The following is a 13220-nucleotide window of genomic DNA, read 5'->3' on the forward strand; positions in this document are numbered from 1 at the left end:
TGGTGCTACAACTCTGTTCCACAGATCACATTCAGCATAAACTAACTTGGAAGAAAGGCTGAGAGATTAGACTCCACTATACCCATCCCCCAAGTATTCCTAATACCAGGTAACTCAACAACTTAAGAAACTCAGGCCTAGTCCACCCACATTCTGAGTCAAAGGCAATGACTTCCCTCTAGGAATTCTGAGTATTCAATTTGAAAGTATTAATAGAGTTCTAGTTTAATCCCTTAGTTTTACAGATGAGGATATTACATGCCTGAGGGTGAAATCATTTGCCCATCATCACATAACTACTACAGTATATGGTGAAGATTCTAACAGTGGTTTCCTCACTAGTGTCCTTTCCTTGCTTCATGTAAGAGAAGTCAGCCTACAACAGAAGATAGAGGGGCAGGATACCATGGGAACAATGGAGGCATCAGGAAAGTTGGGACAGAAAACAAAGGATAATAAAACCAATGCAAGTTCAATAAATGAATCTATTAAAAACTAGACCTCTAAGTTGTGGTTTTTTTTTACACTCTTTAAAGTGTTATTTCACTAACTTCAGGTCAAATTTCCACAACTGCATTCTGGTCAATTTACTAGCCTAGCTTGGCTTCCCAAAATGCTAGTAACAAAATATTTGTGGGGCAGGGAGACAAGACCATTTTAAGAACCACTGCATTTACTCATGAAAGGGTAGAAATAAGTCATTTTAATATTGATACAAGTTACTTTAAGGGACAGTACATCAAATAGGGTCATTTCCATTAGGATAAGAGATATGAGACACAAGGATCAGGAGTGATCACAGGGAGCTCCTTTCTTCCTAATGCGGAAGTGCTCCAGGTTCAGGTTTCAGGCAAAGCTCCCATTAAACTCGCCCTCCCTTTAGTACACTAGATCAAAGCCTGACTTAGAGGACTCACAGGTTCAGGGTAGGACAAGGATTGCATTATATACCTCTTACTAAGGTGTTTCACTATTAAGAAGGAACATCTGTCTCCAACAGATATAGCTCAACCGAAGTCTTTTAGGCAGCAGAAGGAAAGGCATGTAGGTTGTGCAGGCTAGCAAAGCCCAAGCAGAATGAATCAGGAAGGTCCCCAACAGTGCCAACTCTCACAGTGTACCCCTGGAGTCTCTCTCTTTGTGATCTTAACATTACATTGGTTCAGATGTTGGCTTTCAACCTCCCTCTAACTCCTCCTACATATGGAAAACTTCAAAGCTTACCAGTACGGTCCTAATAAGTATATAAGATAGAAAGTGAACAGACAAAGATAATGCAGAGAATTCTCTAATTCAGGCATTCCCTAACATCAATGCTGCAATCGTTACTCTGTAGTTCATGTCACCTGTTTTTCATGCTGTCACCCTGGAAACCCTGGGAAGAACATTACGAGCCTGTGAATGTTTTGAACTCTTTCAAGAAAGGAAACAGGTTCTGGGATCACTGTCACTTTCCTAAGTGACAAAGTGGAGTGAGCATCCTTTACTTTTATGGCAAAAAAATAAAGAATTATAAAACACAAGAACATATCATCACAGTAGAAGTGGTAAAGGACATGACAGTAGAAAATTAAAGGCACTTCTTTTTCTGTATGGTATCTTCAATAGGTAAAGATAGCAGGATCCACAGATGACTTCAGGAGAGTAATAGCAGCTTTCACAACCAAAGGCATGGTGGAGCCTGTGGTGAGGAAAAACAAGAATTAGGGATGAAGGATCTCAATGAGAGGCTCCTCCAAACCTCCCAGATCATCTACCCTGAGTTGTGCTTTTTATCTGTCCTCAATATCCCTGCTTTTTCTCTTCTTACTGCCCAGATTATCCTTGAATCTTCTCTGGCCCCACATACACTCAAGCTGCCATGAGATAACAAACAGCCAGGACAACATGATCCAAGTCTAGTCTTCTACTTAGTTTGGTACTGAGACAGTAAGGAAAATCAGTGCCACTTGTCCTTCTCACAGTTCAACTCCCTGTTCATGTCCCTCTCCCTCCCTACTCACCCTCCTACCTTATCCCCAATTTAAGATTTCACCCTTGCCCTCCCAAGAAAAGCACTAGTAGGAAGATTAGTAAAGGTCTGAAGCAGGATGGTGGGGGCAAGTGACAATGGGACTCTCTTGTGGCAACCGTCTGCCAGGCCAGGGAAGGGGAAGGAGACAGGCCTTTGGATTGTGCTCCTACCTGCATGGACACGCATCCAGGCCACAGCCTTCCTTTCCAGAAGCTCCCATTCACACTTGAAGTCCTTAGCATTGCCATGTAGCCAGATCACGGCCAGGATGGTGGCCCATCCTGAGGAATCCACAAGCTGCACAGTAGATAGAGAGCTCCGATTGGAGCTGGATGTTCCTCAAGGGGATGCAAAAGCTTCACTCCCTCCTCACTTAGCAACCTTCTAAATGCTAAATACTAAATTGAGTTACCTGGTCTCTCTTTACCTCCAGCTACTACTCACATGGCATAATGCCAGGCCTTAAACCTCAGGGCAGCAATCCATTGAGTCTTGAGATAGAAAATCCCAAGTTTTAAATCCAGTGTAACTACCAGGACAGTTCTGAAAACCCCTGACAAGACTTACCCAGCTCTATTAAGAGAAACACAGGCAAAATTGCTTCGTATTTTGTAAAGTACCTTCATGAGTTTTTTAATTGCAACCCTTACTCCCACAAAAAATCATGAGGAAATATCAGTAAACATATTTTTAAGAAAGAAAACTGATTTCATATAGAAGTATTAATAAAACGATTTGCCCAAACTTAGCCTTCTAGCAAATGACAGAAGTGGGGCTAAAGGCCAAATATTCTGATTCTAGTTATATTGCTTTAATTTCTCAACAGAAAATCTCAGCCATACAGCAGCAAATTTTCTTCCATAAAGTTTTCACCCACTGCTCTCAGCTTCAGTTTTTAGAGTCAGGAGATCAAGGGAATTTCGTATTTTATATCATGACCTTAAAAACTTGAAAACGGCTATCATGTCCTCTCTGATTGGTCTTATTTAAGATTAAAATTCTCAGTTCCTTCATTTCTTCCTTATTAGAACTGCTTATGTTAAAGCAGTAAGCATCCCCAAGCTTATTCTCCTAGTCTAAAAACAAATAGCACAATGATTTTTAAAACATGTCTCCTTAAATGGTCTTATCTGGAGGTAAACGTACTTATAAAATTCTACAATTACAGCCCAAGAATGAGGTAGCATTTTAGATAATCCTGTTGTCCTCCATTACTCAGTTAAATATTCTGATTTATATTGTAGTCATCTAAAACCTCTGTTCTTCACGTGCAAATGCTCTCTTCTCTACCTGTAGAGTTGGGAATTTAGAACCCAAAAGGGTACTTAGCTTTTATTTCTACTATGCTGTTTTTCTTTATCTGTTTATGAAAAATTGCAACTCATTATACAGAGGATTTTTGTGATCCTGATTCTTTTGACTGGTAGTTTATTTCCCAGTTTTGTCATCTACAAATAGGAAAGCCTTGGTCTTTATATTCATCTAAATCTTAATCGAAGCTGTGGACCTCCAGGGAATTCAGAGCCTGGTTGGTCTAAAAATCTGTTTCAAGTTTGAAATCAATTTATCATTTAGCACCATGGTTTTTCAACTAGTTTGTACTTGGTCCATGTGTTCATCATTAAAAAAAAAAAAAAATTAAATTCCTTGCCAAAATTCAAATACATCAGGTCTCTTGGTTCACTTGATTCACTGGCCTGACTGCCATGCCAAAGAAGGAAATGTCAGTCTGACGTGCTTTGTTCTCAGTGAATCTAATGATCCTTGTATCCTCTTCCAAGTGTTTATGAATTATTAATTACTTTTTCTACTTAATTACTTTTTCTAGAATAGCATTTTCAAAGAAAAATATAATGCTAGATACGTTTGTAATTTTAAGTTTTCTAGTAGCCATATTTTAAAAAGTAAAAATAAAGAGGTATAATTATTTTATTAATATACTTTATTTAACCCACTATATTAAAAAGTCATTTTAACATGCAATCAGTATAAAAATAATTATGGATGAAATGTTTTGTTCCTTTTTATATAAAGTCTTTGCCATTACTATGTATTTCACACCATAGCACACCTCCATTCAATTAAAAATTTAGTTCCTCATTTGTATTAGCCACATTTCAAAGGCACAATGGCCACATGTGACTAGTGGATACTGTATTATTGGACAGTGGAATTGCAGAATATCTGAAATTTATTTGATCTCCTTCCACATTTTGAAAGTTTAGAATATTTGTCCTTCAGGCTTTTTGCACCTGTCTCAGGCCTAACAACTTCTAAATAAGTACTGTATTAGAAGATTTGGCAAGTTACCTTGAAATTCTGGGATGCAATTTATCCTCATCAGCATATTTAAATACATCTAAAACACCTAGGTGGTTCTTATTAACAATGCTTCACCTACCCTGACTTCAATTAAATTTTGCCAATGTCTGCACCACTTTCATCAGTATGAAGAGGAGCAATAATGAGGTTATTATTGGGGGTTCTCAGGACAGATAGTCTTAGAACTGAATCTGGCTCCGCCACTCATGGCCTGGGTAAACTCAGACACATTTCCCTAAACTTCAGTTTCTTCATCTATAAACAGCAACACAAAAGTGATCTACCTTACTAAATTAATATGAGAAATAAATAAGCTCATGAATGTGCTAATAACTGCTTAGCACAGTGCCTGGCACAGAGTAATTGCACACTAAATATTATTTATACAACCAAGATGATTGCCAGGGAATAGTGGAAGAGGATTTTTGCTTTCCCTTTATCATCCACCAACAAGAAACCATCGATTCCTACTGGCTTCCCCATTAATCCCTTGCTCTTTCTGCTCTAACATGACCAGAAGAGCCTTCAACCTCTATTTATTACAAATTAACTTAGTGGGGGTGGGTCCTGAATCACCTCAATTCTCAATGATGACCTCTCTCTTTCAAAAACATACACATACACCTCAGTACTCAAAGTTAATGTATACATAAATACATATATGTATATATGTGTACATATATATATAAAGCTGGGTAAGAAGAGACATTGAAATATTGTGCTAAAACACACACACACACACATACATACATACAAACACACAAACACACTCCTTTTTCCTTTGAATCTTACCTCGGCAGGGTGTGCAGCTGTTATTTCTTCCAAACTCATATCTAGGACCTTGGCTAGATCTTCATTCAGATCCCAGGAGCCATTTGCATTTTGGTGATAAATCAGCTGCACAAGATGATTCTCTACAGAGGCTTTGGGGAGAAAGAAAGAGAGAGGATGAGAAATTATGGAGCCCCTCAACACACCTGAATTTAGGGCTGCTAAATTCAGAGACAGACCACAGCAAGAAAGTCATTAGACAACATCCAGAAGATCGGACTTCAAACCTCACTTGTGAATGATGATCAGTGGAACAGGGACTCACAGAGGGTGACAACAGGGCTCTGCAGGGTGATGGGGGCAGCCCGCAGGCAAGCTGTTTGAGCTAAGATGATCAAGGGGTTTGTTCAACTAAGGGTCACCATAGACTCTACTGGGATAGCAGGTTTCAGGGTCCTATATGATATGCTAATGAAACTAGCTGGGCTGACGCTGGGAAACATAGGGGCGGAACAAATCTGACCTTCTGCCCAGTGTTTTTCAAACAGATAACCTCCTGGGTAGAGAAAACCACAGGCAGCAGAACACTGAAGGTTAGTTTGTCAGTCCCTATAGATAGGAGGGGTGAAGGGAGGCCTGCCTCACCTATATAGTAAGTTTCCAAGTTGGTTCTTTGGGTGGAAGAATGAATCTTTTCCAACTCACGGAGGGTCTCTTAGGGAAGCATGCCTCTCTTCCCATAGCTGTAACTATGAGATTGTGGCTTGCCTAGTCCTATATGTGTGACAGACAAACATTGTTGAGAAAAAGTTCCTATAAAGGCGCTCACCTGGACTATGATGGTCCTTGTGAGTCATCAACCCACAGAAACTGTAATCACCTGTACGGTACACCACGTTGTCCTCAACAGACGCAGCTTCCATTATGGGCTGAAATGCAGGAGGACTATAGGTGCATACAGCCTTTGGAACAGCTGAAAAAAATCCACACAAACATTAAGATGGTGGCACTCCCTGCTCTCTGTGATGGACAAAGGAACCTGACAATTTGAGATACATATCCTCCCATCCACATTGGCTTCAGTGACCACCCTTACTGTGCTATTTTTCTCTCATATGCCCACCTCCTTCACAAACCCTTACCCTCTGAGCTCTCCTTCTACTGTGTCCTCTGGAACCCCTGATAGATGCTAAACAATTTTTCCTGCATCTTTAGTTTTAATACAGGAGGCTTCTTCCAGCTAAGTCTTAACTTGAAACTGAATTTATCCTCTCAAAAAACTTCACTCTCAAATGGTTTTGCTCCATGTACTACACTCCAAGTAGGGAGGTAGGGTTGACAACCTCTTCAGTCCCTGATGCTACATCCAGATCACTAAATGAAAACATTCCATATGTCTTCACTACTGCCTACTTCCAACCTCTTCATTACTTCCAATCATTCACTAAAGTATCTGAAAACTAGACCATAGACTTCTACTCCATTGCAAGGCCTACCATCTTCTTGAGAGATTTCAGCACCCCTGTACCTATCCAACACCCTAAGGCAAAGCTTCTTTGACTTCATCAAATCCAATGACTTCCACTTCATTCTTCTTCTGCCACTTCCTCCCAAGCCATGTTAATTTTGTTATTATGCAGAATTGTTCCACTCATAGAAAATAAATTGAAGCTAGGTGTAGTGATTCATACTTGTAATCCTAACATTTTGGGAGGCTGAGGTGGAAGGATCACTTGAACCTACGAGACTGATACCAGCCTGGACAAAGTAGCAGGGCCTCATCTTTATAAAAAGTTTAAAAAATTATCTGGGTATGGTGACATGTGCCTATAGTCACAGGCAGAAGGATCATGCAAGGCCAGAATTTTGAGACCAGCCTGGACAACATAGTGAGACCCTATTTCTAAAAAAATAAAAATTAAAAATTAGCCAGGCATGATGGTGCATGCCAGGAGTCCTACCTACTTGGGAAGCTGAGGTGGGAGAATCATTTTAGCCCAAGAGATTGAAGCTGCAGTGAACTACAATCACACCACTGCACTACAACCTGGTCAGCAGAATGAGATCCTGTCTCAAAAAATAAAAAAAAAAAAAAAAGAATTTTAAATTCTTAGTTTTAATATGCAATACCTGATTTTTCCAGTTTTCTATCTCAGAGATTTCTGTTTCACCTGATCTTTGACCTCATCTGGATCACTAAGTTCTTGATTTCTCTACTTTGTTTCCTATACGTCAGCTTGCTTCCATCAAGCTGTCTAGTATTATCTTAAAAACAAGCTTCCTAGCATCACCCTGATACCAAAACCAGATACGACAAAAACAGAATTACAGGCCAATATCCTTGATTAACATAGATGCACAATCCCCAACAAAACACTGGCAAACCACATTTAGCAGAACATTAAAATGATCATGCATCATTATCAAATGGGATTCATCCAAGAGATATAAAGCTGGTTCAGTAAACATAAATTGACAAACATGAATCACACTAACAGAAAAAAGGACAAAAACAGATGATCATTTCAATAGATGCAGAAAAACCATTAAATAAATTCAACAGCCCTTCATGATGAAAACTCTTAACAAATTAGGTATAGATGAAATTTACCTCAACATAATAAAGACAATTATGGCAAATTCACAGCTAATATCTTATTGAACAGGGAAAAACTGAAAGCATTTCCTCTAAAATCAGAAATGACAAGGATGTCCACTTTCACCACTTCTATTCAATATAGTACTGTAAGTCCTAGCCCGTGCAATTAGGCAAGAGAAAGGAATAAAAAGAATCCAGATTGGAAAAGAGGAAGTAATACTATACCTGTTTGCAGATGACATGATCATATACATAGAAAACCCTCAAGACTACCAAAAAAAACAAAACAAAAAAAGCCTTGTTAAATCTAATAAACAAATCTAGCAAAGTTGAAGGATATAAAATCAACATACAAAAGTCGTTAGTGTTTCTATACACAAATAGCAAGCTCTTTGAAAAGGAAACAAGAAAACAATCTCATTTGCAATGGCTACAAAATAATTAAAACATTTGGGAATAAATTTAAACAAGGAGGCAAAACATCTCTAAACTGAAAATTATAAGATATTGATAAAATAAATTGAAGAAGATGCAAATAAATATAAAGATATCTCACATTCATGGGAAGAATAAATATTGTTAAAATGGTCATAATACCTAAAGCAATTTACAGATTCAATGCAATCTCTATGAAAATACCAGTGACATTCTTCACAGAATTAAAAAATTCTAAAATTTGTATGGAATTATAAAACAAACAATCAAAAAAACAAATAGTCAAAGCAACCTTGAGAAAAACAAATACAAAAAAAATAAATAAATAAAATAAAATGCTGGAGGTATCATACTATCTGACTTCAAAATATGCTACCAAGCTATAGTAACCAAAACAGCATGGTAGTTGCATAAAAACAGACATGGACCAATGGAACAGAATGGAGAGCCCAGAAATAAATCCACACATTTACAGCCAACTAATTTTTGACAAAGGTGCTAAGAATACAATGGTTAAAAGACAATCTCTTCAATAAATGGTATTGGGAAAACTGGATATACACATACGAAAAAATAGCATTAGATCCTTATCTCTCGTCATGTTAAAAAACCAACTCAAATGAACTAAATACTTAAATGTAAGAGCTGAAACTATGAAACAACTAGAAGAAAACATAAGGCAAAATCTCTATGACAGTGGTCTGGGCAATGATTTTTGTATATGAACTCAAAAGCATGGGTGACAAAAGCAAAAATAGACAAATGAGATTACCTCTTGTGTATAGCAAAGAAAATAATCACGGTGGCTCACGCCTGTAATCCCAGCACTTTGGGAGGCCGAGGCGGGTGGATCACGAGGTCAAGAGATCGAGACCATCCTGGTCAACATGGTGAAACCCCGCCTCTACTAAAAACACAAAAAATTAGCTGGGCATGGTGGTGCGTGCCCATAATCCCAGCTACTCGGGAGGCTGAGGCAGGAGAATTGCCCGAACCCAGGAGGCGGAGGCTGTGGTGAGCTGAGATCGCGCCATTGCACTCCAGCCTAGGTAACAAGAGCGAAACTCTGTCCCCCCCAAAAAAGAAAAGAATCAACAGGGTGAACCAATAACCTATGGAATGGGAGAAAATATTTGCAAACCAAACATCTGATAAGGGTTTCATAGATCCAAAATACACAAGGAATTTAACTCAATACCAAAAAAGCAAATAACCTTGTTTAAAAATGAACAAAAGACTTAAACAGACATTTCTCAAAAGAAGACATACAAATGGCCAACAGGTATATGAAAAAATTTTTAGAATTACCAATCATCAGGAAATTGCAACTCAAAACCACAATGAGATATCACCTCATACCTGTCAGAATGGCTACCATCAAAAAGACAAAAGATAACAGGTACTGACAAGGATATCAGGAAAAGGGAATGCTTGCACACTGTTGGTGAGAATGTAAATTTGTATAACCATTGTGGAAAACTACTGCTCCTTAAAATGTTAAAAATAGAGCTACCATATGATCCAACAATCCCATTGCTGGGTATATACCCAATAGAAAGGAAATCAGTATAGCAAAGAGATATCAGCATTATTCGCAATAGCTAAGACATGGAATCAACCTAGGTATCCACAAGTGGATGAGTGAACAAATGAAATCGTACTATAGATAAACAATGTAACATTATTCAGCCATAAAAAAGAACAAACTTTTGTTATTTGCAACAACACAGATGAACTTGGAGAACATTATGTTAAATGAAATAAACCAGCCACAACCTGGGTAAAATGGCAAAACCCTATCTCTATGAAAAATACAAAAAATTAGCCGGGCATGGTGGCATGTGCCTATTAGTCCCAGCCACTAAGGAGGCTGGTGGGAGGATTACTTTAGCCTGGGAGGTTGAGGCTGAAGTAAGCCATGATTGTGCCACTATACTCCAGCCTGGGCAACAGAGTGGGGCTCTGTCTCAAAAAAAAAAAAAAAAAAAAAAAAAAAAGGAAAAGAAGTCCAGAACAAATATACATAAAGACAGGATAGGCAAATCTATAGAGCTAGAAAGCAGGTAAGTGATTACTGGGGCTGGTGGGAGGGGAGTGGAGGAGAAGATAGGTGGGGTCAGGGAGAGAAATAGGAAATGTTTGTTAATAGTTTAATATTAACAATGGAATTAATTAACAATTAATATGAAGTTTATTTCTTGGGTGATGAAAATGCTCTAAAGTTGATTGTGGCAATCAATGGTTGCACAACTCTGTGAACATACTAAAACCCATTGGATTATACACTTTAAATGGTGAATTGTATGATATTTGAATTATAACTCAATAAAAAAGATAAATCAGCTTCAGATTAGGCAGTTTGGTCACTTGGTGTTTACATGCTCTTTCTACGTTTTAATGCTTGTTTGTTTGTTTTCTCTCAGATTATTTTAAATCTCCTTGCCAATAGGATGTATTCTAGTTCCCTAGGACAGAAAAGTTTAACACTAATCAGAAATCCTAGATATGGAGATATAAGGAAAACAAAGCAACTTAAGAACAATTCATAGCCTTTTCCTTTAAATAATGTGCTCAGTCAGGACCTTTTATTCTATATGAATTTGAATGGAATAAAACTCATTACCTCCTTTGCATCTGAACTTCAATGGGGCAGAAGCACCTAGCACAATTGGCCTTGGGATATTCCTATGAGCCAGGGGCCCCTGAACTGGCTTGTTCAGATCCTTGTTGATAGCAATGAAAGCTGTGAAAGAGCTTATGACACCAGACTCAAGGCTAAGGTTCAATGCATCTTTTTTATCACTTGCAGGAGTGTCTCTGAGGCCCATGTCCTTGGTCTGAAGCAAGGACTTGGCAGCAAGGCGGTGAATGGTGAGGCTGAAAGGAAAAAGTAAAAAAGTGCTGAAATGTAGGGAGAGATATACATATACCAGTTACTTGGGGCTCGTAAAAGTTAGGAATGGAAAAGGAAAGATAAAGTCAGAGAAGGGGAGAGGTAAGACTTTGGTGGTTTATAAATAAAAAGTGATTGAAGAAAAACAATTACAATGGAGCCCAGAATTAAGAGAAGAATCTAATCCCTAAGGATGGCAGAGGAAAGAAGGAAGGAAGGAAGGAAAGAAGGAAGGAAGGAAGGAAGGAGAAGGATGAAAAGAAAAAGGAAGGAAGGAAGAAAGGAGGGAAGGAAGGAAGGAGGGAGGGAGGAAGAAAGAGAGGGAAGAAAGGGAGGGAAGAAAATGGTAATGGAGAACTGAATTCTCACTTGGCATCAGGCTTGGGTTGTAGAGGAAATGTCACCTTATCCTCAAAAGTCTTGCCCTGGAGTGTGTATTTGAGGCATACTTCTCCTGTTGTCTCTGCTGCCTGCAAATTAGAGATAAGTAGAAGTGACAGAAGAAAGAAATCATCCATGGAAGGATCAGAACAGGGGCAGCTACCCCCAACAACGTATTAAAATACCTGAGGAAGAATCAGGTAGCCTAGGAAACCAGAGACCTGAAATGATGGGAAGGAAATAGGCTGGCTTTACTTGACAAGTGCTGTCTCTGGCTGAGATGAAATCCACCTACCAGCTTTAGTGAATGAAATGGTCAGTGTGGTATCTTTCTGACTAGGGGAACAAACAAGACCGGGAACTCACTGGCATCTTCCCAGTCAGTTGGGCATAGATGATTAATCTCTGACCCCTAAAAATGACAGTCTGTTCTGGGGAAAGCATTTCAGCAGACAGATGAGGAGGCAAATGCCAGCTCAGAGAGACATTCTCTACCACAGGCTGCAGAGAGCGCTTCAGAGTCCTGAGAGCCTAATGGAGGGAAGAGAACAGTATGAACACAAATGATACTGACAATGGCAGCTACAATTAACTGAACATTTATTATGTATCAGAAGCAATACAATATAATACATGTCATGCCTACTCCTTAATACTATTCTAGGAGATGGGCATTATTTATCTTGCTTTACATATGAAGAAGCCAAAGTTGAAATATTTAGTAACAAAATGTAAATGAACAAAATGTTTGCGAAACAAGACCCTTGGAGAAGGGGATTAGGTAAGAGGTGGCACCATCCAGGAAAGAGGAGCTTAGAGATACTACCAGAGGGGTCTTCTACTTGTACAGACAGATGAAATGGAATAGCAATTTACCATCTCTTCCAATCCATCAGACATATCACGATTGTTCCTTCTCCTTTTCTTTGTATCTTTTGCACAGAGGATGCATGTAGCACCAAAAGAGATTCTAAAGTGAGGACCTAGAATCTCAGTCATGATGGCCAAAGCTCTTAGTTTCTCTGTGCCTGGTCTTAAATGCAAAGGCCCCAATCCCTTTCAGCATCCTGTCTCTGAGCTTGCAGCTACTGGGACCAGATGTCATATTTCCAGATACTAGAGTGGGTCTCTATTACATGCGGCCAAAAGTAACCTGACTAAGCATACAGCCCAAGGCCTTGGGGATAGAGGAACAGGTATACTGGAGGAAAGCTGCCACTCCTACCCTTGTACAGTGTCCCCCACCCCATTTCACTTTGGTCTGGATTGCCACCTCCGGACAGACACAGACAGTCTGTCCCTCACCTTGGACTGCATCCTGTCTTTGCCTGTGATAAATTCTGAGGTGCCCCCTGATGCCCGGGCAATACCTTTTATTAGGCTGGTGGAGGCACCTTCACCAATACCAAATGAGAAACACCTGCAATTGTAAAAGGACAGAGGTTAGAGGCAGGCATTAAGGAGTGAAAATATAAAATTAATACACAATGGCCAAAAATACATAAGGAAATAGTCTACTTACTTGACAAATATGTAATAGCCACCATTTACTGAGCATATTTTATATTTTAGGAGGTATAAAAATGCCTTAAATCAATGATGCAGTTTTATCATTGCAAGATTCCTAAAAAGCAGGCTTCTGCTTCACATTGCAGATACAAAACTGAGGCCCAGAAAATTTAAGAAATCTTTCCAAGATCATGCAACTACTACATGTAGCAATGTCAGTGGAGCACTGGTCTGTCTGACTGAAAGATCTCTCTGGTAAACCAAGAGAAAGATAGAAACTAACACCAGTTCCTACC

At 39.0% G+C, this 13220-nt stretch overlaps 1 protein-coding gene across 1 annotated transcript in view; it reads right to left on the reverse strand.

Moving 5' to 3' along the window:
* Window positions 1-677: 677 nt before the first annotated feature.
* The window catches only part of VWA5A (von Willebrand factor A domain containing 5A), a 29492-nt gene continuing 16949 nt past the window's right edge, over window positions 678-13220 (reverse strand). Inside the window, exons 11-18 of the mRNA XM_017524170.2 lie at window positions 12721-12835; window positions 11782-11946; window positions 11404-11504; window positions 10765-11018; window positions 5937-6080; window positions 5129-5259; window positions 2185-2311; window positions 678-1681 (exon numbers count right to left, since the gene is read on the reverse strand). Of these exons, the coding sequence (XP_017379659.1) occupies window positions 1602-1681; window positions 2185-2311; window positions 5129-5259; window positions 5937-6080; window positions 10765-11018; window positions 11404-11504; window positions 11782-11946; window positions 12721-12835 (1117 nt within the window). The 3' untranslated portion in view covers window positions 678-1601. The remainder of the gene's footprint in view (window positions 1682-2184; window positions 2312-5128; window positions 5260-5936; window positions 6081-10764; window positions 11019-11403; window positions 11505-11781; window positions 11947-12720; window positions 12836-13220) is intronic.

The sequence above is a fragment of the Cebus imitator genome, unplaced genomic scaffold (assembly GCF_001604975.1).
Source record: "Cebus imitator isolate Cc_AM_T3 unplaced genomic scaffold, Cebus_imitator-1.0 Scaffold0, whole genome shotgun sequence".
Taxonomy (NCBI): Eukaryota; Metazoa; Chordata; class Mammalia; order Primates; family Cebidae; genus Cebus; species Cebus imitator.